The following is a 24742-nucleotide window of genomic DNA, read 5'->3' as shown; positions in this document are numbered from 1 at the left end:
AATATTCTTGTGCTCCTGTCTTCTCCTTTTGTGGGTAATTTCAGACATACTGCAATTCTAGACATCTTTCTGCTGTTGATGGAAGAATAGGTTTGTTGCAGTGAGTCTGGATCGGTGCAATTGTGGGAACTGGAACAGGGGCAGGAGGGGGCCTCTGTTTGTGGGAAAGATGTAATAAGACTCGTCTTCCACAACTTCTTACTCCATAGCAGCCCCCATGGGGTACCCAGAGGAGAACAGGGTGTGTTAGTCAGTCCGGGAATGAAAATGAATCCCAGGATTTGTCTGTGCCCAGTAGCCTTGGGAAAGAGTCCCCTTTCGGTTAACTGTGCCTGAGCTGCATGGCTTTTTCCATACAGGGGAAAACCAAGCTCAAACAACGGCATAAGGAGGGGAAAAAAAAAAAAAAAAATTATACATGTATATGTGGTTACTTGGTCTAAAGTACCTCTGCACGGCTGGGATGAAATGCAACAAGAGACACAGCTTCTGGGGGACTGGCTCTCAAAATCACCACTGTACACACCAGCTTCCAAGCCTTGAGCACACATGGCTGTGACAGAGGTAACAAGGTCAGCAATAAGCCACCTAAGATCCATTTGTTCTTTCTTCTAATTCTCTATTATAAAGGCCCAAAGGGAAACTGCAGCTGAATCAGTTCTCCAAAAGAAGGAGAGCCACCAGCAAGAGGAAAGGAGAAATGGCATCTCCAGCCTCATGGCTGGTCTGCACCCACCTGCCTCCGCTCCTCTCGCCCAAGCCATGGACAACCCTCCTGACACAGGCCCGTCAAAGGTTTCCCCAAGGCACATCTGTATCAAAAAGACACTTTAGCAAAATATCCAAATCCTTCCTGCTCAGTACAAGCTACTCTAGAAAGAGAGACTAACATACAAGCTAATGCACTCAGCCAGGGCGAACTGTGGCAAAACAAAATTGGTGAGCAGGGAGAACACAGAGATTGAGGCGACTAAGGCCACTGCAAGACCCTGGTTTCTTGAACCCCACAGGACAGCCGAGCTTTGACAGTCACCTAATCCACACTGCACGTTCCTACTTCACGCTCCTCACCCGTGCAGCTTCACCAGCGATGATATGATGAGGATTGTCTGAGTAGACCACTGGTTGACTTTTTAAACTCCTGTCTTGTCAAGCCCAGGTGTGCTTAAATTGGTGTCAGGGGGCCATGTCCTACCCCTCCTGCTGGTGACGAGGACGTTGACCCCAGCTGGGGTCGGGAAGTAAATCCCTGGGGACTTCCAATACAGAAAAAACTGCAGCTATTCACAAGACAGATCAGGCGAAGCACCCTGTCTGTCTGTTTATGCCTCCTGGATCTGTTCTTCAGCTAGTATAAATCTGCCCGGCGCTACCGCCTTTCTGTAGTCTTTGCCAGCATCCACCAGCTGATGACTTCATGCTAGCATCAATAATCTTTAGCACGAGAAAGGCCTCGAGAAGTAAACAACACTGTAGAAAACCCCACACAACCAGTACATCAACACTGAGAGTATTTCACACACACACGGATGGCAAGGAGAGGCTGTTTGCAAGCTCACAGCAAGAACGGTAGGGAAAAGAGCAGCCCAAGAGTGTGCAAAGCCCTAATTGCTGGATTCCTCCTGAAGTCGACAACAGGTACCGAGCAGCGGCTGCTCAAGATCTGCGGAGGGTGCCAGATTAGAAATCAAACTGTAAAACCACCCTGCACCGGTGCTCACGTTTCTGTGCTGGTGCAACGTTGCTGACTGCTCCTCTTTGGCTCTAAATATGATGCTGTCAGTACCGAGAATATTTCTTAATCAGCACTGAAGAGCGGCTGCCAGGAAAGTAGAAGTGTCTATCAGTCTTGCTGCTGCAGAACGAGCAATTGTTTAAAGGGGGGGCTGTTTGACCTTTCAGTTTTTCAAATGTGTATCTCTTTGCCAAGACTGTCATTCTTTGTAAGCACTTTGTTGTTCAAAACAAATCTTATACTGTGAATTTTTTTTCCTCCCTTTGCATGTTGCCATTCAGCAGCCTCATACTAAAAAATAAGGAACCAGCATGTAAGATCCACCTTAAAATAATAAACAAGTGCGGGCACCTTACTTAAGGAACGACCAGCTCTGCAGAAGTGGGTAACGTTTTAGGTGAACTGAGTAAACAGGCGGTCAGTTCACAGAAGCAACCTTACAATAATAGAAAGTGTTCTCCAGCTTGTGCTCATAAACAATCCTTCAACAGCAAACAGGTACACGCGGGCAGATATTGCTGAGAAATACCACAAAAACAAACCAATCTGCGATGCCTACTCCTCAGAAACAGCCTAGGCAAAGCGATGACAGTCATGTAGAGAAACAGGTATGGAGATATCCAAGGATGAGAGACATTTTAAATCATGAAGAACATGCTTAAAATACTTTAAAGCACCTTGAGGGCACTGGGGCAATTATAAGGAATGGGGATGGCTAACAAACAGGCAGCTTATGTATTCCGTATATCGCTGTGTGCTGCACTCAAACGGATCTTTCATGGCGTTCTGGATGAGAAGCCAACACAAATGCCACTCTGATTAATCAGGAAACTACCCAGCAACAACACGAAAAGTTTGCACAACGCCAGCGAGCACACAACTCTGAAAGATACCTGGGCGAGGAAAGGTGCTCCTGTCATCAATACAAAACCCCCAAAGTCTCAATGCTTGTGCAGATAATGAAACCAAACATGTTTACACACCACTGATCATTAAACGCAGTGATTAGAGGAGATCTTAGGTTAATTTTCATCTCCGCTAGCTAACAGTCTGATGACCTGCTGCCCCACCGAACCTCTCTGGAGTGACAAGTCAGGTGCTTTCACAAGCCGACGAGGCTGCCCTGTTCCTGGGGAAAACAAAGGCTTTCTCAACATATACGATTAAAAAGGTCAGTGAACCCCATGCACTCCGACTGGTGTAATAGGACCAGCTGAGCTAAAGCAAAAATTCCTTTTGCTGGAAGCAAATAGCACACTGTTATCTCCCCAGGGGCCAGGCAATAATAACAGGAGCCATGTTCCCATTCACTCTTCCAGTGTGTGATACACTAGTGCTCCACCTATAAATACAACAGCTATTTTTTTGCCCCCCTCTCCCCTCTTCTTTTTTTAACAAGGCTGTGACAACTTCATCTCGTCTGGGTACAACAAACATGCTTGAGCTGTGGCTACACAGCAGGGCTTTCTGTTGTGCGTGCACGTGGTGGTGTTTTTTCCACCGCAGGACCATATGTCACCTACTGCATGGCGTAGCTGCGTTTCTACCAGAAAATCAGGGCAGCTCTCCGTAGCGGCTTCATGGGGACGGAGTGCTTGGGGACATGCACATAAAGCAGCACCTGAGCTGGTGACAGTGGGCTTTGGACTGTACTACAGCACAGAGAGCTCAAATGAGAAAAAAAAAAAGTTACAAAGGCACTGGTAGGGGTCCAGAGGAAAGTTCTTTTTATAGTGCGAAATAATAAATGAGACCATGACAAAAAGGCAACACTCGGCTCAGAATTCTGTCTTGGTACCATGCCAGCTAACCACGCTTTATGCATTTAAAACTGACCTGGTCATTAATTTGTTACAGACTTGTGCAATGTGAACAAGGCCAAGTCTCCTGGACAAAGATGTTTTCTCTTGCAAGCCAACTGGAAACGCTTAGCGTTTACTATTCACAGAGAAATCTGCTTGTCACATCTGTGACACGGCATTCCGCCCGGCACTGCCCACTCAAGACACCTCCCGGATAATTGGACTGTAAGAACAACTTTGCTGCAGCAAACCACAAGTCCATCTAATCCACTGCTCTACCTCTAGCAAGGGGCAACGGTGCATGCTGGAGGAGGAATATGCGAAGCAGCTCTTACAGATCATGATCCTTTCCCTGCCGTTGTCTCTAAAATGCCAAAAATGAGCCATGGGGGCTTTCCTGAGTCAGTGGGTTGCATCTGGACTGTTGCATCTGCATCGTGCACAGCTCTGTTTTCCAGGCATTTATCTAATGTCTTTTTGAACTCATTTGGATCTCATTCTCTCAGGGAGACAAAAGGTAAAGTTATGGTAACTGGAGCTATTTATGTTACAAAGGAGACATGTAAGAAGGGGGTTAAAGCTAATGAATGGCTTTGGGAATGGAAGGGACCTTTCTCAGAATAGAACAATAGGGTGCTTTTATAAAACCAGGAGACAAAACACAAAACTATTAAAAAAGAAAGAACACTCTTTTGTATTATTCGGCATTAGCCTTCAGAACTCCTCGCCACAGGATAGTACCCTGTGCTAGTTGCAGAGAGCCTGTCTAGTCTTTTAGGTGATCATAGAATTATTTTGGTTGGAAAAGACCTTTAAGATCATCAAGTCCAACCGTTAGCCTAACACTGCAAATCCGCCTCTAAACCATGTCCCCAAGAACCTCATCCCCGTATCTTTTAAGCACCTTCAGGGATGGTGACTCCACCACTGCCCTGAGCAGCCTGTTCCAATGCCCGACAGCCCTTTGGGGAAGAAATTATTCCCAATGTCCAATCTAAACCTCTCCTGTCGAGGTGACTCCTACACAGCATATTGAATCAAGCAGGCCACAACTTCAGTCAGTTTTCAGTTGGATGGTTGGAACTGAATTTCAACTCATCACCACTACCCAGGCTCTGAGAGAGAGAAACTGCTGTCAGCAGCCTTCCTTGGTGAAGCAGCAAGTTAACAGGCAAAGGCAACATCGCACATGAACGCTGACCATCGAGCTACAGTCATGAATGATGCTCCCTGTTGGACTTCACTTTCCAGGAGAGAAAAGGGAGCTGTGCCTTCCTTACCTGTGTTGCTGCTGGCTGACCAATGACCACCCATCCTGGACACTGCTGGTCACTGTGATGGGAGACGGAGACGTTGGAAGCCCACTGATCGAGGAAGCCTTTGGGAGTGTAAACGCCACAGTCTTTGATGCTGGTCATTTGCTCAAATTCCTCACATACTCCATCACCATCGTGGAAATAGCACCTGCTGGGTTCATCTGCCAGGAGAAAGCCAAGAAGAGAAATCACAAAGGGCTGGCTACACACTGCTGCAATCTAGATGCTAGGACCTGATAACTTCATGGGTCATGTATCTGCTGGACCAGGTCACTGGGAAGTGAAAGCATTGGTGACTTCTAAGCAATAGCAAGGTGATTTTAAGAAAGCCAAGCAACAATAGTCGACTTTTCTGTTGGGCGATTCCCCAAAGATATTTTCTAATGTAGGGGTTTTCTGCTTATTTTCATCCATCTCCAGTTAAAAGGATAGGAACAGAAGAAAGCAGAGATAGAAAATACACAGAGAGACAATGTGGGTGTTGGCATAATTCCACCAACTTGGATGGAAAAATGCCAACGGAGGGTTCGTTCTACAATGTTTCTCTTTTTCTTTTTAAAAGATAATCTGCAAAACAACAACAACCACCGTGAATTTAGGGATGGCGAAAACTGCCAAGTTTACAGCCATAGTGACCAAAGGGCCAACGGGATCTGTTTATCCAAAATGCAGATGCAGTATACATAGTGTGAGGGTAAGCTTGCCACATCCACAACCCGGCTTCAACCAACGTGACTCAGATTTGACCTGAAAGGATCAAAAGCAGCAGGAGACTTTATTATCCTTGTCCATTTATTCTGTGGCTTCTCTAATGAGACTGCCAACAAAGATGCCAAATTTTTGAGGTTGTTTCTGTAACACTGGCCCATTAAAAAACTGAACTGAGATCCATCTACTCTTTTCAAACAGACTGCATAGCAATAATGACTTTCAGTCATTAGAGTACTCTGTGAAATGGAAACCTTTGACCTGTTGGTATCCTATTTTGTATTGTATTATCATTGCCAGTCCCCAGAGGTATCCAGTTCTGACAGCCTGTTGTATTTTTGTCTGGCAAATAAGCCTGCTGAAAAAACGGTAGGAAATTAGCCAGAGCCGCTCGCTGGACTGATGGAAATGATCCCTAAGGAGAGTCCTGTCGGTAGCTTTGGACTATCTCAAGCTAGGTATCAGGAAATTCAACGGCTGCTCAATTTTGAGCTGCTTCCAAACTACTAAATCCCCTGTTTATTTTTCCTCCTAGTTTACACAGTGAAATACCATCATGAGCCAGAAGAAAAATCAATTCAATTATTTAACGACTTTCACTCCTTTTCCCCTCCTTTCCTCCCAGTCCTCTGCACAAAATCCCAGGTCCTTAAAAGAGTGTGAGTTTGAAAGAATAGAGAAGTCTACCCGGGAAGAATGTCATTGTGGTTTCATTTCATCATGACCTCTGCGGCCAACCTGTATACAAGGATAAGTGCAGGGAATCGTGTATTTGCTGGGCCAGTACTCCAAGCTGGTGAAAAGAAGCCAGCACAAATTTGGAAGCCATTCAGTTGTATGAGTACAGCCCTGCATCTGAACGAATATTCCCAGGGCGGCCAAACTTCTTGACCCTACATGTCACATCTTAAAATCTTCAAATGGCTGGGAGCCACCAAACCTATATCACACACCTCAAAGAGCTCGGAAGAGGAGAGTGCTTCACAGACGAAAGATGACAATGGCTCCCCCGGGGTGTCCCATTACTCCAGGATGGGAGAGGGCTCAGGTGGATGTGCAGATGGGTCCCACGGCAGCCCAGCAGTGCTGGCCCAGCAGCCACTGCCTCGCCAGCTCCCACACCGGATTGCTCCACAGCCCCAATGCCAGCAGGGCCCTGCCACCCCGCATCTGATACCCACCCAGCCGGGAACGTGCGCTTGAACTGCACACAGAATCATAGGATAGAATCGCTTTGGTTGGAAAAAAATCAAGATGATCGAATCCAACCGCTGACCCAGCCCTGGCACTGCCCCGTGTCCCTGAGAACCTCATCTCCGTCTGTCCAACCCCTCCAGGGATGGTGACTCCAGCATTGCCCTGGGCAGCCTGTTCCAATGCCCCACAGCCCTTTCCGGGAAGAAATTGTTCCCAAGATCCAACCTCAGCCTCTCCTGGTGCAACTTGAGGCCGTTTCCTCTGGTCCTATCACTTGCTGCTTGGGAGAAGAGACCAACCTCTGCATCGCTTGTTCTGTTCTTGTCTCTGCAGAGACCTATCAAAGCGTAGACCAGGTTTCTGCTGTGCCCAAGAACAGCAGGGCAATGCTGAACGGCTCACCCGCCTCAGAGCACTGTGTCCCAGTTTGAGTGAGAGTCTCAGCAGAAATCTCTGAGAAATATTCCACCCTGGAAAGACTGTGGTCAGCAATCGAAAGTCCTCAAAAACAAATCCCAAATATAGGAAAAAATGTATTTTTGGAAAAAGAGTTTGTCCTTTTATGAAAAGAAGCTTATTTCTGTAAAAAAAGGAATAGATCTAACATATTAAAAAGACCCAACCTTCAGCCTGTAAACATATGCAGAGTCAGATAAACACTTACAGTGAAACACCGGCACCCAAGCACATCCTGCTACACACCCACACTGACAGAAACAGCGACACGCAAACACATGTACGGTCTCTTTACACATCCCCAGTGCAGCCACCCCACTGATGCAAACACATACCCAGAAATCACAGCCTAATTTTAGGCATATGTGCTTAGACAGTGTTTCCCCGGCCTTCCTGAAGCACTGACTTATTTTCACGACAGGCACTGAAGTCAGCATAACATTTATATAGCAACATACTCCTGCACTGGCTCCAAAGGCTCCCTCCTAATGCGATGATAAACGTAATGGGCTTCTGATAAGATCATGTGTTTGGGATAAAAGAATACTCAAGACCTACTCCAATCCGATGACTTAATTCATACTCACATGGATGGGAAGGCAGCCTGTGAATAGCTGTGATCCAGGCCAGCGTGTGATCCTAACAGAGGCTAATTTGTTCCTGATTATGCTTAAGACCCCAATAAATCTGTCTGCTCGGAGTCTGCAAAACCCGAGGGAGGAACCAAATGGAGAGCCTGAGATGTCTGAATTAAATTGAGACTGCCTAAATGATTAACAAAGTCTTACTGAACTGCACTGTCATGAGCCCTTCGTGCTGCTCCTGGAGAGTCGCTGCGCTCTCGCCCTCCAACGCGGCGCGGGATGACTCTGAACACAAAGGCTGAGAGATTAGGTACCCGCTCGCTTTTGTGTGCTTTGAAAAACACGGGGGAAAGTGGCTTTACAACCCCAGCTTTCTATTAAGGAAGATCTGCAAGTCCTACTGCTGTCACACCATCCTGAAGCATGCAATGCTTTGAGGGGAGCGTTGGTGAGAAGAGAGGGAGACTTTTCCTGCCCATGAGCTTTCTCCTTCTGAGTAATGGCAAAAAAGGGGAATTTTAAAAAACCTTCACAGACAGTGGTGAGTGGACTGACAAGGGCATCCAACCTACGACAGCCAAATGTGGTGCATCGCTGGGCGGGCTGCCAAAAAGACGCAGAGGCTCTTCCTTCCCCAGGTACTGGGCACCAGCTCTGGCTCCTGGTTCTTACTGCGGTCTTGGATGCTTGGTAGGCTACACGTTGGGCTTTACGTTTACATGAGCAAAGTGAAGAACGACCAGATTGTTTCTTCCTACGATTGCCCTCACAAAATAAAAACTAACAGGCTTCTTCCCTTTCCGCAGTGGTGTGAACACAGCTCAGTTCTACAGGCTCAAAGCTGGGGAGGGCAGTGTCAGGGTGGTGTATTTCTAGGAAGTAGTCGCTAACATCTTTATTTCCATAATGGTGCAAAATGCCTTTTACGTTCTCTTTTCAACTACTGTGACATGAAATGCACTCAGGGCCTTGAGAATATGAACTAGTTTTTGTGTCCACAAAAGTCTATAGGCTCTCAAGACCTGGTGAAGGTCATAGTGATGTATTGGTCACGTATGGCCTGCATCAGGGATTACATTCAGCAACACCATGGACTTCAACACTTCAAAGTTGAATCTGATTCGAAGGAGATACGGAGAAAGGGAACACAAAGGAAATTTGATTTGTCCTCAAGGAAAAATGACTTTTAAGAAATTAAAAAGCAGTTGCCGGAAATCCAGCTTAAATCTAGAACAGTAAAATGTCTGCGGGCATAGCACCTGGCGGCACAAGCCAGCGTCTCTGGGGGATTGACAACAGATGCTAAAGGATCCCTAGCTGAACTCAGGGAACACGTATTCATTCAAGGAGCCTGAGCTCCTTTTCCCTGACAAACTTCCTACTGACGGCACAAAAACGTTGTGGCCAAACCAAAGTGCCTCTCTTGCCCTTGGGAAAAGGCAGTCTCCTGTTCAGCAAAGATTTCTGTGTCATCTGGGAATCCCTGAACACTCCGTGGCAGTCGTCAACCTGGGAGATGGAGGATTTGTTGGGGAAACAGATTGGCAAGCCCTGGCCGCTGACTATTGCAGCTGGGCTTCAAGATCCAGAATGATCTTGGGGCTCTTGTGTGTCGCATCAGAAGATGATTTAAACTCCATTTCTCCTTGCGTCTCAAGCTGTCCAAGCAATGTTGTAAAAGGCAGCCTTTTCTATTGAAATACAACCCACTTCTCTGGGGTTCAGAAATGAAAGGGTGCACAAGGTAAGGTAGAGGATTTAGAGAGCACTGGGAAGCATCTGCCAGACCAGGTCTGGATGAGCAGCTAAGTCCCCATCACAGTCACCTGTGCAAAGTGAGGCTAGAAAATCACCAGTGAAATGAAGAAAGCCTGGTACAGACCAGGAAGCAGACATGCAGGATCTACACTGATCTGTCACAGGCAGCCTTGCACCTCATTTAGAAAAAAAAAAAAAAAAAAAAAAAAAAGATAAAGAGATCCAATTCATAGCACAGGGCACATCCTCGATGAAGCTTTTAATGTCCAAGCCGCATGGTCCGAGTGCTGGGGACAGACACTCCGGGCAGCTTCCTGTTTTCAGCCAGAACGCAGTGACTGGCATCAGCATAGTCTTCTTTTGTGCAATAACTACAATTTTTTTTTTAAAAGCCAGACAAAAAAAAAAGTATTTTTAAGCTCAGCTGTTTACTTAGGGATGTTTCCAACCGTAACAAGCCCTCATGCCACACAACTATTCGTCTGAGAAAAAAAAAAAAAAAAGAAAAAAGGGGGGACAAAAATGCAGAAGCATTGTATCAGAGTAACAAATTCTTGGAACAGAGCGAGCTTTGCATTTTAACTCCTGAAAGGTTGGTCCGGGGCGTGCAGGTCTTTTCGCACACGGCAAAAGCCGCATCACAGGCTCACTGAAGTCAGCAACTTCTGCAGGAGCGGGATTTTACCACCCGTGTCACTTCGTCGGCATCACCAGCACTGGTGTTTATGTTCACAGATGAGAAGAACCGTATCCAGAGGTTTCTATCACAAAAGGAGAAATAATTCCACTGCAGATCACATGAACCCAGTGGCTGAGCGATCGCAGAACCTGCTCCATTTATTTCTATGGGAGTTTCACCTTTGGCTTCAGTGGGAAGAGAGTGAATAACATGGCTCCATTCCAGGATATCTGCTAATCTCTTCTTTAATATTGAAGAAGCCAGAGACAGAGATATTTCCTGCTACAGTAAAATATTGGAGAGTTATTTTCCTTCCTGGATGTTCTGATTTGAAAAGAGGAAAACCATTACACAGAGCCTTGGGCAGACCTTTCCGAATAAAGTCGCATATCAATAAATTGTGACGTTTTCCTTCAATGAAATAAAACAGACACCTTGGAAATGAAGGCAACGCGGGTGTTGCAATCTGCTGCAGAACAACCAGGGGCCTCACAGGAGGCTTTTTTTCCCATACAACACGACAATTGTGTCTGAGCATCTCCCGAACCAAGCAGGCAGGCATAATGCATTTGCGGAGCACGGCTCCCTGGTAATTCAGCTGCTTCGTGGAAATACATTCCTGGGCTTGTCCTTTGTCTGGCGTGACTCGGCTCACGGGTATGATATAGCGGTCGGAGCACAATAATTATGCAATTGATCTGCGTGTTGCAGACAGATACAATTACAACTCCCTCGCAGAGCCCGGCACTGAAATTTGATATTTCACCTCCAAGAACACGAGCCTTTGTCACTTAAGTGAAAGGATATTTTCCATTGCTGGCAGTGGTAGAAAGACCTCATCTGCTCTGCGGCTCGCCAACAGGAGCCAGGGTGGCCTTCCCCCAACTCTGGGCAACCAGGCATGTTCTAAAAGCACTACGACATGCGTTCTCTTCCCACCTAATCTTGTTTCCCTCCCTGGGTGGTTGGATAAATCAGAAAAGCGGTGCTGAGAACGTTTTGATATTTCCTCAGACTTACACAGATTTACCAGCTGAACTTGGAGACTATTTGACTGAAAATCTTGAAGCTTCTGTCACACAAGGCAGCAGCCGCTACCACCACGAGAAGGTTGGCCAGCGTGGCCCTTCTCGACACCTGGTCCATGGGCTTTGGAGGCTGGGAAGGAGCCCGCGAGAAAAAAACCCCATGGTGCCATTCGCCAAGACAAACAAACTGCTCGTTTGTGCATCTGGTTGGATGTTATTGCAAAGGAAGGTCTTGTCCGTGGCCTCAGCCCCTAAGCACAGCAAGTTGCTGTTGAGTCACGGAGGATGCTCGAAGGAGGGAAGTATGACCAGCCATGGAAGCCCCTCTGATCCACGGAGAGTAATGCGTGAGAGATGCAACACGGAAAGGAGTAATTCTTCTGTTGGGCTCTCATTGTAGCTGTGTCCTAAAAACCAAAGCTGGATTGAGCTGGGCTGGAGTCACTGGCTTAGGGAAAAATGCAGGCGAATACCATTCCAGCCCACATTCTCCCCCACAAAAAAGCATCTCTCCTTTATATTTTGCTGCCTGAGGTGCCTCCTTGCTCTGCTCTGTGGCTCAGCTGGCCCTGCTAAGACTGCACTATTAATGATGACAGTCTGAAAGTCACTTTAAGAGACTTTATGACGATGCTGTGATTACTAACTTGCCAAGCGAGTGCTTAGACATTTTAGAACACGTAGCCACACTCCCATGAGCTGCAGGAAACAGTCAGCTTCAAAGTATTCGCCTCAAGCTGAAAGATTCACACAAATATCTGAATAGCCCCAGTCAGTAAATTCATTGCTATTCGCTATGAAATTCTGCTATAGAACCTCAGCTTCTTTATCAACAGCAATACTCTTTCCCAAGCTCCTCGGTCAATGCTTTAGTCTCATTGATGCCCTGTGAGATGCCGAGTTTCTCTTGCAAGGTGGCTCGGTTTCTCCCGTGCTGTTGTTCGCCTGAAAGCCCTTGGCAGGGTCAGCCAAGGCCTATTTAATGCTCGTGAAAGAAGGCGAAATCACCATTAGCTGCTGTGTGGGGCCGCGGTTTTGGCGGCCAAAGCCGTGTTCCTGTGCAGGGGTGTGAGGCGGAGGCGGGGGGAGAGGATGGGAGCGAGGTGAGCTCTCAAAGCATGCCCACAATGAATATGGATGGTCATCCATCAATTTATTTTAAGCACATTACTGCTCTGTCAGAAAGGGGAAAAAAAGGAAAAAGAAAGAAAGGAAAGAAAATACATATAAAATTAGGTTTGTGTCACTCATTTAACACTGCAATTTCCCTAGAGGATTATGCACCAAACAGAGATAGCAAGCTCATGAATATTAATCATTTCCCTGAATGCAATGCAGCCCGCCAAACAATAAGATTAGGGGAAAGTGCTATGCTTAATTTATGGATAATGGAAGAGGTAAAGGATAGAGCTCCCACAAAGGTAAGGCTCACAGCTGGAGGGAGAGGCCTCTGAGGAGGAGCAGGACAGATCCAGATTTGTAAGGTAGCAAAAATAAAACATTAGAGGGCAAGCAGAAGCAAAAGAAAAGGTGTTTAAGGATCACTGTCAAATCAAAATCATACTTCTCCCTGAACAACCACTGGCAGCTAATGCTTCGAGCATGCCAGAAATTGGTGGTAAAGTCAAGAGATGGCTGTATTTTTCTCTTTTCCTCTACTCTGTGTCTTTTCTTTCTGTTTTACATCCCTGAGGCCCTGATCCAACAAACCACAGAGACGTGTCTAACCCGAAACATTCACGGTCTTCAGTGGGACCACTCACATGTGGAAGTTGGCAGAACCACTGCCCCGTTTTGCTGTAAAAAGGCTTTAGTGAAGAGTCCCTTATAAGCAAAGGAGATAAAGTATAGCAATAATAACACCAATAAGATGTGACTGAAAACCCCCATAAATTACCAGGCAAACTTAAGCGTAGATAGAAGTTCCGAAGCTACTTCCCAGCTGTGTTCCAATGTGTCTATCAGTCTTTACTCATCTCTTTTCATATTACTTTCTCTCCCCCTCCCTTCTTTTTTTATTGATCTCTGCATCTTTTTTATTATATCCTTCTCTTTCTTCAGCACTGGCGAACTAAATCAATGCATAATGCACATCACACTCAACAAAAGGAATGCAAATGAAAGCGGCGCTCTTTTTCAATGTCCGCACATATATCTAGATGCATGTGTGCACTGTTTGTGTGTGGGAGAGTGCACACCAAGGACAAGGTGCTCAGCTGCTTGTTAGACGCCCATTTCTCAACGCTCCGGTGGGAATGGATCAAGTGCTAAAAAGCTCTGGGTTCCCACAACTGCAAATCATAACTCTTAGGGCTGGGGCTTGTTTTACACAGGACACGTTGGTTTGAACTTGGCTCAGATCCACAGTAATCACAAAAATCAGTTATCCCGGGAGTAACCAAGAGCAAGGTGAAAGAAAAGCAGCCAAGAGGTAGGAGTGAGCGCATCAGTCACAGCGGACACGACTTTGATTCGCTTGTCTCCTACAAATCAAAAAGCGAAGTGAAACTTTCCCCACGGGACCAAGTTCCGTGTGGAGGAGATAAAATATGCAAAACCTGCTACGCAACGGGGGGAGAAAACAGAAAAAAAGCAGAGATGATAAATTTCAGGATGGGGAAGGGTGAGTGTACCGCAGAACTTGGAAAAGGAGCACCGCCAGATGCTTCCATTAATTAATTAATTAATCTCACTGTCGCTCTTCAGCATGCTGTAGGAAGAAAACACTATTAATCTTATCTGCTTTCTGTTACTCGGCTTTGTGTTCAGAGAAGGCCAGGACAGCCTGACAGTGAGACCACACAGTTTTCTTCCCTGCCTCCCTCCTTCCTTCCCCCGCGCCCCTCCTGCCGCAGAGCAGATTGATCCACCGTTATCTGATTAGAGAGGAAAGGAGGAGGGAAAACAAAACCAAGGAGAAAGGGGGAAAAAAAAAAAAAAAAAAAAGGCTAATTTTATTACAGGCACTAGCACAAAGTGTCTTGAGAGCTTTGTGCCATTTATTCAAAGGGAAGTTGGACCAATTAAAAAAAAAAGACACAAACAAACACCCCCACAACAAACAAACAACAACAAACCCCATAAACGTCATGATCCTAAAAGGCAAAGGGAGCAAGAGAGGCAGAGGGACACCTGCAAACAGGCTGCCTCCATCCTTGGAGACATCCACAATGCAGCTGGACGTGACCCTAAGTGACACGCTCCAAATTTGAAGCTCGATCTAACTTTGAAGTTGGATTTCCTTGCACCAGAGACCTCCAGAGCCTCTTTACAACCTGAATCATTCTGTGATTCACGGCTCTAAATCTAAAGCTCAATGGTGCTTGAGGGGTTGGTTGTACTTCTACCAAGCGAGGTGACTTGCGCAGACTCTGCTTTGGAAGGAGGAATCCTGCTCGGGCTTTGCCATCAAACCTCCTGCTACGGAACCTCCCCGATGATGCCCCTTCAGCCCTGCCTTCGAAAACAAGACATGATTTAGTGATGATTTTCAGTCACGTGGGACTCAATCCTGCAGACAATTTGTGCAAGCGTTGCGTTCGCTGTTGTGGTTAGGTTTGCTGAAGTCTAGAGAATGCCTGGTGGTGGTTCAGAAACATGCCTGGAAGGAAACATTTGCAAGATCAAACCCCGAGGCCCCCGATTCAGCAAAGCCTCTGAACATGTGTTTGAGGCTCACTGAATTCTTTGGTGAAGAGGAGTGATTCCCGGGGCTCTAAAAAGCTACATAATACAACAAGAACATCACTGCAAAAATAACACTGTCTGAAATAATTACGTGTTGTCCTACATGATTATAACGTGTTAGCCTTGTAAATGCAGAAATAAATTTCACTTATTTTTTTTGTGCTACTCAAACAGGGACACGAGCATTCTGTATTTTCCAAGAAAACACCCATTCAGCCTGATATTATTAGATTGTGGAGAACGCTGAGTTTCTGCTCTTTTTAATTGTTATTTATTAGGTAATGGGTACAGCCACTCGTTTTCCCAACATCTTTATGTTTGCTAGTGAGATTTTAATACTTGATATGTTCATAGAATCATAGACTGTCCTGAGCTGGAAGGGACCCACAAGGATCATCGAGTCCAACTCCTCAAGTTAGGTTAAAACAGAATATAAATCAGCAGCATTCCTTTGTCTGCAAGATTAGCCAGCAGTTTCTCCCTAGCTCTTGATGTTCTAATCCATGGTGGTCTAGCACTCATAAAAGCCAAAAGGACCTGTTGTTCCACAGGTCTTACCTTCTCTGAACCTTTTCTAGAGACTTCATATAGGCAGCGTTTGCCCCAAAACACCAGCAGCTGCATGGACACTGAGACCATCACCACTACAGTTGCACAGCCACGCAACAAAACATCTGTAAGATCCGGATCCGCGCACCTTTCCCTCGATTCCTTTGATTTGATACACCTAGGTGATTCCTCATATTCCGTATTTCACAAACAATTTAATTTCATTCACTTTTGTAATCCAGGACCCTTTCAAAACCACAGCCTACCAAAGCCCATGAAAAACAAAACAACATTTTAAGTCTGGAATTCCCCCTCGCTTTTCAACAGGAGCAAATCTGAAAAAAAAAATCACTTCCTCTGTAATGGAGTAGGAAAAAATCTGTATGTTTTAGTTGCTTCATTTTCTAATCATATTGCTGTCAGACAGGTTTTTCCCACACTCTTAACCACTCCTGTTGCTGTTTCTGGAGATGAACACACAGAGGCACAAAGCAGGTTCCTGCACTCCCTGGCAGGACATCGCTGTGCGTCCAATGCTTGGGACACCCACCGTTACTCCCATCTGAGGATTTATTAATACTCAGAGCATGATGCAGCTCCTGCCAGGCCCACACAACCCCGTTTCCTGGGTTGTACGCAGGAGAGGACCCGGGTCACATCCTAACGTAATGCTGGGATGCGGTCAAAGCACAGACCAGGACCCAGGAGCTCAGACCTGCTGCTGAGCAGGGCGGTACAGATGCGAACTTACAGCTCCAGCCTAAGCCCTTGCTGGAACCAGCCTCATGCTAGGCCTGGCTTTTGGAGAGCCCAAAACATTTGCATAAGTGTTTATCTCACTTTCAAAATATTATGACTAATATCTTTCAGTGCTTGAGGCTCTAAGGCAGCAAGTTACTTGAAACGCAAACGTAACTTCGAGACCACCAATAGTCACAATTAGCCTCAACCATAAATACTCTCAGATTTCAATAGAGCAATTTACATGCGTAAATATGTAAATAAGTACATGACCAAATCAGGCCTCAAGTCCTGCAGCGTGGGATGCTGAAGTAAAAATGCATCCACTACAAGGAGACAAGCAGTCCCCAGCTTACCACCCAAGGGATACGTGGTGCCTGTGAGGTCCTTGATATGTTGCTCCAGGCACAAGAGATAATCGTCTGTTTCCCGGAACGAGCAAATTTCAGTCTTCCCAACATTACATTATCTGCTTAGGACCGATGCCCTGAGCTGAAGGCATGGGATCACTGGATGGGACAGAGCATTTGCTTGGTCACCCCAGATAAGGAATCTCATAAAATCTCTTGAGAAAAAGCCGACCCTTTATAAACATTAACTTTGGTTTCAGAAGCTCTGCACGTTCAATCCTTCCCCGGACCTCACCGAGCCCTGTTTGGGAAACGCAATCCCATAACGCAGGGCTGCCCCACACAAGGTGCAGCCTAAATCGGTCTCCGTTTCCCTTCTCTGCCCCCAGCATTCCTAGAGAGTTTAATAAATATGTAAAGCTCACGACTGCAGCCCTGCTATCCCCGATAGCTTGAGCATCTTCCGGCCATTGTGCTTACAGGTTTTGCTAATCAGAACAAACCAGGCTTGCAAATGAAATCTGATTAAGTAGTTTTCACCTCTGAAAAAGGGGATTAGCCAGACCTTTGATCCTCAGATATTGATTTGCAACTCAAAGGAGGTGTGACCTCAGCTGGACCTGCTTCTGGTCTCAGCCCCTTCCCCTTTCACTCCTCCTCCTGTTTACCAGAAAAAAAAAAAATCCGTTCATGTCTTCTCACGTAGCCAGATCTAAAGCCTATTGAAGCCAGTGGAAAACCACCCACTGACTTCAATGGGCTTTGGATCAGTCCCACAATGGCTGACTTAGCCCTAAGTCCTGGGCTGTTTCAAAGCCAGCAGAACCAATTTCCCATCAAAATGACCAGAAGCTGGGAAGATATGTTCGCCTTTCAAACCTACAAATTCCACCTTTTTTTCTCTCTTCCATGACAACTCTTCAGCTGGAAATGCTGAAAATACTGTTGATTTTTTTTCCTTGCACTCTGCACAGAGCTGTTGCCCACCATGAGTGGAAGGGCTGGGAGCCAGACTTACCCACGCAATGAAAGGATAACTCCTGCAAGCAGAATAGGGAGCAGCCATCACCATTGATCTTATTCATATCGTCGCATTCTTCCCCCAAGTCTCTGTAGGCAGGGCACACACATGCAAAAAAGGAGTCAGATGGCAAATGGCATCATCCTGACAATCACTGCAACCCCTCTGCAGAACCCTAAAGCCCTGAAATCCAGTAGGGTGGCTTTGTGTGCCAACCTTTAAAATACCTCTTCCTTTCTCCTCCAGCCCTGACTTTCACCATTCCTGGTTCACAAGCTTGCCTGGCCGCTCTGCTCCTGCACATGTGGACACCACTCGCTGTTCTCTGATGAGGATATGAGCAACTTCCTCCATGGCTGCTGTGGCTGCAACTCAGCAGGTGGGGAGAACGGGAATCTCTGCAACCCTTGGTATTCAATCTCGAAGGGCCAGCCTGTGACCCCAGTGTGGGAACAACAAGGCATTAAGGCTGGTGCTGGGCTGTTCCAGGTGACAGCGCTGGGAGGAGAGCAGCCCCAGGGAGCAGCTGGTGTCGGGGACAGGGTCGGCTGCAGCAGCACGCGGGTCAGAGAGTGCGAACCAGATGAGAAAGGGGCTGCCACAGCTGTGAGTGAGCCCACAACCAACCAAGCTGTGACACAGTCTGGTTCCTGCTCGCTCCTGAGGCAGCTCGGCTATTGTTCGACGCCTGCTGCAAAGCCACAAGTGATGTTTGAGGAACGTGCAAACATAACAGCAGGAGAGAAGCTACGGAAAGCAAAATTAATCTTTCTCCACCTCTCTCTCCAAGACTGCCCTGGATTCATATGTCGCTTGATTGTTCTCTTTGATTTCTCTGCCTGTTGGGCCTCATCCTGCAAATCCTTGCTGCCAGGTATGTCATCTGACAGAGTTGTAATATGTGATTGCTGATCAGCATTATTTCAAGAAAATAATACAGGCTGGATTAAGCACTTTCTCATTGTTACTTCCATCATTTAAGTAATTAAATTATCTAATGCCAGGAAGCCTTGAAGCAGGTGGCCTTAAGGACCAACATAGTAGAAGAATAAACTCTAACATAGTTGTGAATGATTGTTTTCCATTTTCAGTGGTCTGGGGCTTGGCAGCCAGTGAGGAGGAGGAGCCGACTGAGAACATGCAGTTCCCAGCACTCTCCCTCAGAGGCCAAATCTACCACCTCCAAATGCATCCCAGCTCTTGTGGTTGATCAAACAAGAGGTTGCACCAGGAACGTGTCCCACCCAATGGCAGAGCTTTTACCTGGCCCACCAGCTGCCAGACACGCGGGACTTCCCGTGTAAGGACAGCATCAGCACTTACTTCAGGTCCATATAGGAAATGTCATATACATGTAAAAAGACATGGGTACACGAACAAATAGCATAAACAGCATACAGAGTGCTTTCATATCGATCCTGCTGTCTGGACTCCATTATCTGTATCTCAGCCGGTATCTACTGGTGCCAGGATAGCAGGGCCTAAGTTCCAATTAAATATCATCATCCTGGTAATCACCAAGCACAGGAGTCATTATCTACAGATGAGAGCTGGCCTAAACTAAGGAGAGGTCATCAATTCCTTTCTAGTCTCAGATTCTGGCTGAGTAGATGTGCCCGGATTTATCTGTTTGCTCGCTCCACACTCACGTTTGGATAATCCCGTCTCCACAGTATCCACTTCCAGAGATATACACTAGCGCGGGGGAAGGCTCGCTCTCCTCCATCCCAGAAATGACGATGACCTGGTACGTGTACGTGGTCCTATCGCTCAGCTCCCTGCAAGACAAAAGGAATATTAAGTGATTGGTAAAACAAAGGCAGCAGCAAAGGGCAGAGAAGGAGGTGCTGAAACAGGGCTTGGCTGCCAAAAAAACAAGTTTTAGTTCAGTCAGGTCCTCAGAATATTCCTACCTCGTTTCCATAGGATCAATTTTTGGTTGGGTGTCTGTTTCTTGTGAGTTCAATCTGCGCTACCTATGTCCACGCTTGATTTACACACCGCTCTGAAATAGGTGCAACTCTTGACTTCGACAGCTAAACTACTTCTTGGTGAGAATCCTGCAGTTCACCGTGTTGCTGCTTACACGGCCACCCGCTGCAGAGGTGGCATCGCACTGACACCATGGCAGGGTATCGATCCTGCCCACGTGCGGGGGGAATCGGTGACAGCGTCACCCCCAGTCGACACCACTGCGGCAGTCGAGAAACCAGTCCTGAGCTTCACCTCCCAGCACTTCTGCTCCCGTCTCTCCACGGCAGGGAAGGCGTTACCTGCAAGTCTGGGGCACAGTTCATTCAAGCAACTGAAAATACCCTGCAAATGCTGATTACTTCCTCAACAGCTCTGAGCTCAATCTAACTGCAGCTGGAGCCAGTGGGAATCCGCCTATTGATTTAAGACAGAATTGGACTGAGGATGTTTCAGGGATAGATAAATAAGTTCTCCACTCTGCGCAGGGGTATTAAAACAAAGTTAAAAAGGCTTCCTCCTCTGCAGGAGGGTATGAAAAATACGATCCACACCACAGCACCACATCATGGTATTAGGATCAAAATATTCTCAGAAAGAATTAGCAAACTGTTACATATTTATGCAAAGCCATAATTACATAAATCCTCTGCATCTGTAAACGAGGAATAATTTTTATATCCAATATAGAAATAATACAAAGCCTAATATAAATGTTTAGCACTTTTACAATGTCTTTTACGTTATCAGAACTCAAAACGTTCCACAAAGAAACTCTTTACCATTATCCTCATTGTGCCTATTTGTAAATTCATGGAGTGGCAAAGGCAAAATGATTTGCTCTAAGTCATCAATCAGGCTAATTGCAGAGCCCATAACACAACCCAGCTCTTTCCTAACCCATGCCAGTCCTTTCCTTACTACGCTCATATTGCCCCAACTACTGACAGTAATATATGAGTCTTTTTGTCAAAGGAACTTGATCAAAAAGCCTATATTAATGAAGTGTGTACTACGAAGAGATATATCTTCTACACAGAGCAACCAAGATGCTGAAGTAGATATCAATGGACTCCAGTAGCTGAAATCTTCACGTTCATTAAATAAGTATCTCCTTACAACATTCATTAAATTAACAAGCATGACTTAAACTCCAATATCACGTATTATATTTTACAACAAAGCTGTTGCTCGCGGACACTGTGGCTGCAGATTAACTGTCATGGAAAGAATCGCACGTGAACAGCGCTGGGATTTGATTCTTTGATACCGCACTTGAAATGGGGAGTGAAACTCAGTGGAATGAAAACACAACTGGCTTTTTCATTGTTTCTTCACCCAATTCCTATCTCCAATAGTCCATAGCTCCTCTTAGCTAAATTTGAGGATTCAGGTAGAACAAACACTGTCTTAATTCACCTACAGATTGGGGAGACATCAACCCAGATATTGGTACCAGTGTTTATTCAATCGAAGCGAAAACCTCCAAACTTCTGCCCTTGGGACCTGTTTAAAACAACTGTATTAAAAAAAAAAAAAAGGAAATAACTTAAGTGGCCAAACACACACTGACTTATAATACTGTGGGTTTCCTCTAGATTTCACTCCCGGATAAATCCGCTTATTAAGACAGGAAGTTTCTGATATATACTGATGACATGAAAGTAGAGGCAAGCTTTGATTATTAAAGAGCAGTTATTTCTCAAGTTCTTTCTCAAAACCATTTGTAAAATATTTTAAATTACCTAATATACTTGCAGAAATGTGGATTTTATCACTGGGGATCTGCTAACCACAAAAAAAAGGTTCAATTCTTAGAAAAGCCTGTTAACAAATGAACAGTTCAGGCGGCTATAACAGCTACAAAATAAATAAATCCACGCTGCTTTCTGATGCACTGAGATCACACGCACGAGTGCGAAAGAGTACAGATTCTGATTTTTTTTGGTGTGATTTCCACCGATACCCGGAGGTGACGGGAGGCATGCGGCTCAAATTGTGCCTCTGCCACCCGGTCCTGGTACGTGGGAGTGTTTGCGTACACTTGTGTGTGCACGCAAACGGAAAACAGGAAAAGTTCACGTTTGTTTATGCACAGGGCGGGAAGTTGGCGGAACATAATGGAAGAAGACACAGTGCTAAATGAAGCACAGGAGAGAATAGGGTGTTTGTGGATTATTAGATGATGGGAGCTTGATGTGTACATGGGCGAATAAGACAGAAAATTGGAAATGAAAGTTATTAGGTGGGGAGAAATCTGGTATATTTAATTGTATGGATTGTGGATGAAAAACTTCAGGGGGAGGATGCTGTGGACAGGGGTGTCAGTGGGATTTGGTCTGATTGCGTCACCTGCTACACGCTGGCGAGGGGAGATTTCCAACGGCAGCCTGTTGCTCAAAAATGGAAATCTCTTGGAGAAATGATATATCGTAACAGGCAAATGATGATTATAGCTTAGTGACACCCAAAAAAGGCCATTTCTTCTCAAGAAAAGAAGGTGAAAAAAATACCTGACTCGTTACACATACATTTAGGTATTTGCACAGCCTGGTGTCCATTATTTCTAGATGGTTTGGGTAGAAAAAAGGTATTAAATTATTTATGCTCATGAGGTATCATGAGGTGCCCTCCAGCATCACGCAATCAGAGCTGGAGATGTGCCTGGACTGGGGCGCCAGAAAAGCCACCTGAGAAACTCTAAATCAAGCCATGGTGCTTTCAGCTCACCCTGGCCTGGTGCAACTAGTGGCAAAAACCTGATTGAGTTGGATGTGGCGTTTCACATCCCAGCAACTGGAACCTGAAACACTTAAATCCTCCTGAACTGTTAAATATATCACATCGGCAACAACTGAGAGCTTTAGCATTCCTTCACAGTACCCACAGTTCGGAAAAATATAGCTGCTAAAGGCATAATCTGTGCAATACTTCGGGCAATAATCCAATACCCTAGTGAGGGAGGGAGGAAGGAATGCAGGAACAAAGCAGGGGGAAAAAAAAATTATTCTGTCCTATATAGTCATAGGGCACCAAGGTCGATATTACAGACTGTATCTGGAGATGTCAGCAAGACAAGCTCTGCTTCAAGTGGTGATAAAAGTGTGATTTTTGACCATTTATCTTCTCTCCTGCCTTCCTCGGAGCTGATGGCACAATAACAGAGAGAGAACGGGCTCTGCTGTCAGGCAGGTCCGACACACGGCGGCTTCGTACAACACTACTCGAGGAAGTGAGAGAGAAGTACATCTTTAACGTTAAGGATGTGAACAAACACCCTTTTAAATTTATATCTATGGTCTTTTAATGACCTTTTCGAGAACTGAGTAAGCCACATTGATCGCTGCAGCTTCCGCTCGTGGGGAGGCCGTCTTATTAAAAAGCAATGACTCAAGCCCTCTGCTTAGAGGGGGAATTAGGACGTGCCGTGTGAAATACCACGAGGGCAACTCTCCTGTCTGCTGTGACGAGTGATGGATCCAGGGTCAGAAATATAAACCCCTCTAATTCTTTTCCTGTTTTTCCTGGGGAGGCTGGGCAGCTGAGTTAACCTGGCTGCGTCCCCCAGGCAAGAGACCCTCTGCTTTCAGTTCAGGCTTTCCTGTAAAACTTACGGGAAAAATTATATCTCTGGGAAGTAGTTTTCTACTCAGACCGAGGTGGGTTTAAAGGATCATTGAATTTGCAGAGCAACACGCTTGTGCTCAAGTGCCAGGACTGTGCCCGCTCTGTGCTGCAGCATCTGAGGACACGGCGCAGGACTCGGGATGCAGTGAAAGCGCCGAGGGAAAGCAAACACCCCACAAACTTTCTCCCTGCTACAATGGCGTATATGTTTATCCTACTACAAATCACAGTAGCGAGGGGTTTTGTACAGCAGAGACTTGTTTCCAACAAAATTGAAAATATCCTTAAGGCTGATCCCGGCTTCTGCCCTATGAAAACAAAAATGGCCAGAAAGCAATGAAAGCAGATACAGTTCTGTTATTTAAGGACAAGACGACAAGCTCTTAGGCATCCCCAATTAAATTATGGCTATGAGAAGCAGTGTCATGTGAAACAGGCAAATTTCTGCACCTCAAGTATCTTTGTGAAGGACCCATCTTTCTTTGACCTTAAATAGCCACAAGATGTTTTCCTGGACAGGTCTCCGCAGCCCAGAATGAGCCCTGATCTGCCAGCAACGTCCCCATTTCCCTCTAACACCATCACCTTTTCTCTTTTTTCTTCTTCCCTAGTAAGGAGGCCTTGCCGAGGAAAACAAGAAATCTGCTGGCAGCAAATAGCAGCGATGCCACACCTTCACCTGGTGCAACGCTTTGGATCGGCTGCTCAAGGTGGACTCAATACAACCACACACAGAAGGTCTCTGCCGTGTGCTGTCCCGTCTTCTGCAGCCTGGAGCTCCACAGGCTGTTCACGGCCACCAAAAATCCCAACGTCACATAGCGAGGTCCTGAAATACTCCAAATATCCACAAACTCAGTGAAGAAGCACCGCACCGCTCGGACATGTTTAGAGCCTCCCGGTCCCAGGCTCGGTGTTTCTAGACCCGAGGAGCTGATATCGCTCTCTTCGTTGCTGCTTAGAGGGTGGGTCATTAAATCACGCTGGGTTTTCCCTCTTGGCAATGCCGCCGCAGTGTTTGCAAGCTATTCCATCCTCAGGTGCTCCGAACCCAAATAGATTTGCTCCCCAACTCACATCCGTTTTCCTACATTGTCACAGACCGTACACATGTGATTGTTGTCTTCTTTCATCCCCTCTCTCGCACACGCTCTCCCTCGCTTTGCCTGTCCTTCTTTTAATAAAAATGGCATGAGAAGCACGGCAGAAGATAATGAAGAGAATTCCTGCCCGGCTCGGCAGTCAGGAGAGAGGACGGATGGGATGCCGGACACAAAAGAAGGACGTCAAAAATCCCGAGCTCTTGCAAAGGGCTGTTTTTCCAGCTGTGGTCCAAGCTCTGTTTGGATAAGCCCAGTGACATGGCAGGTGCAAAACAAGGCTCCTGCCTCTCTCAGACACTGAGCTGATTCAGGAGACATAAATGCCAAGGAAGCAGCCCCAGAGCAGGTTTCCTCTCTATCCATGATGAGTTAGGTCCCAACTGGGGAGGGGGTTTGCTCTGTGCCCTCTGGCTTTATTATTTGGGTTTTT

At 46.1% G+C, this 24742-nt stretch overlaps 1 protein-coding gene across 1 annotated transcript in view; it reads right to left on the bottom strand.

Annotated features, from left to right (window-relative positions):
* The window catches only part of PAPPA (pappalysin 1), a 175912-nt gene that overhangs the window by 67389 nt on the left and 83781 nt on the right, over positions 1 to 24742 (bottom strand). Inside the window, exons 8-10 of the mRNA XM_065648566.1 lie at positions 19261 to 19389; positions 17609 to 17700; positions 4818 to 5014 (exon numbers count right to left, since the gene is read on the bottom strand). Of these exons, the coding sequence (XP_065504638.1) occupies positions 4818 to 5014; positions 17609 to 17700; positions 19261 to 19389 (418 nt within the window). The remainder of the gene's footprint in view (positions 1 to 4817; positions 5015 to 17608; positions 17701 to 19260; positions 19390 to 24742) is intronic.

Source organism: Caloenas nicobarica, chromosome 19 (genome assembly GCF_036013445.1).
Source record: "Caloenas nicobarica isolate bCalNic1 chromosome 19, bCalNic1.hap1, whole genome shotgun sequence".
Taxonomy (NCBI): Eukaryota; Metazoa; Chordata; class Aves; order Columbiformes; family Columbidae; genus Caloenas; species Caloenas nicobarica.
This window is presented reverse-complemented; position numbering and strand designations above follow the sequence as displayed.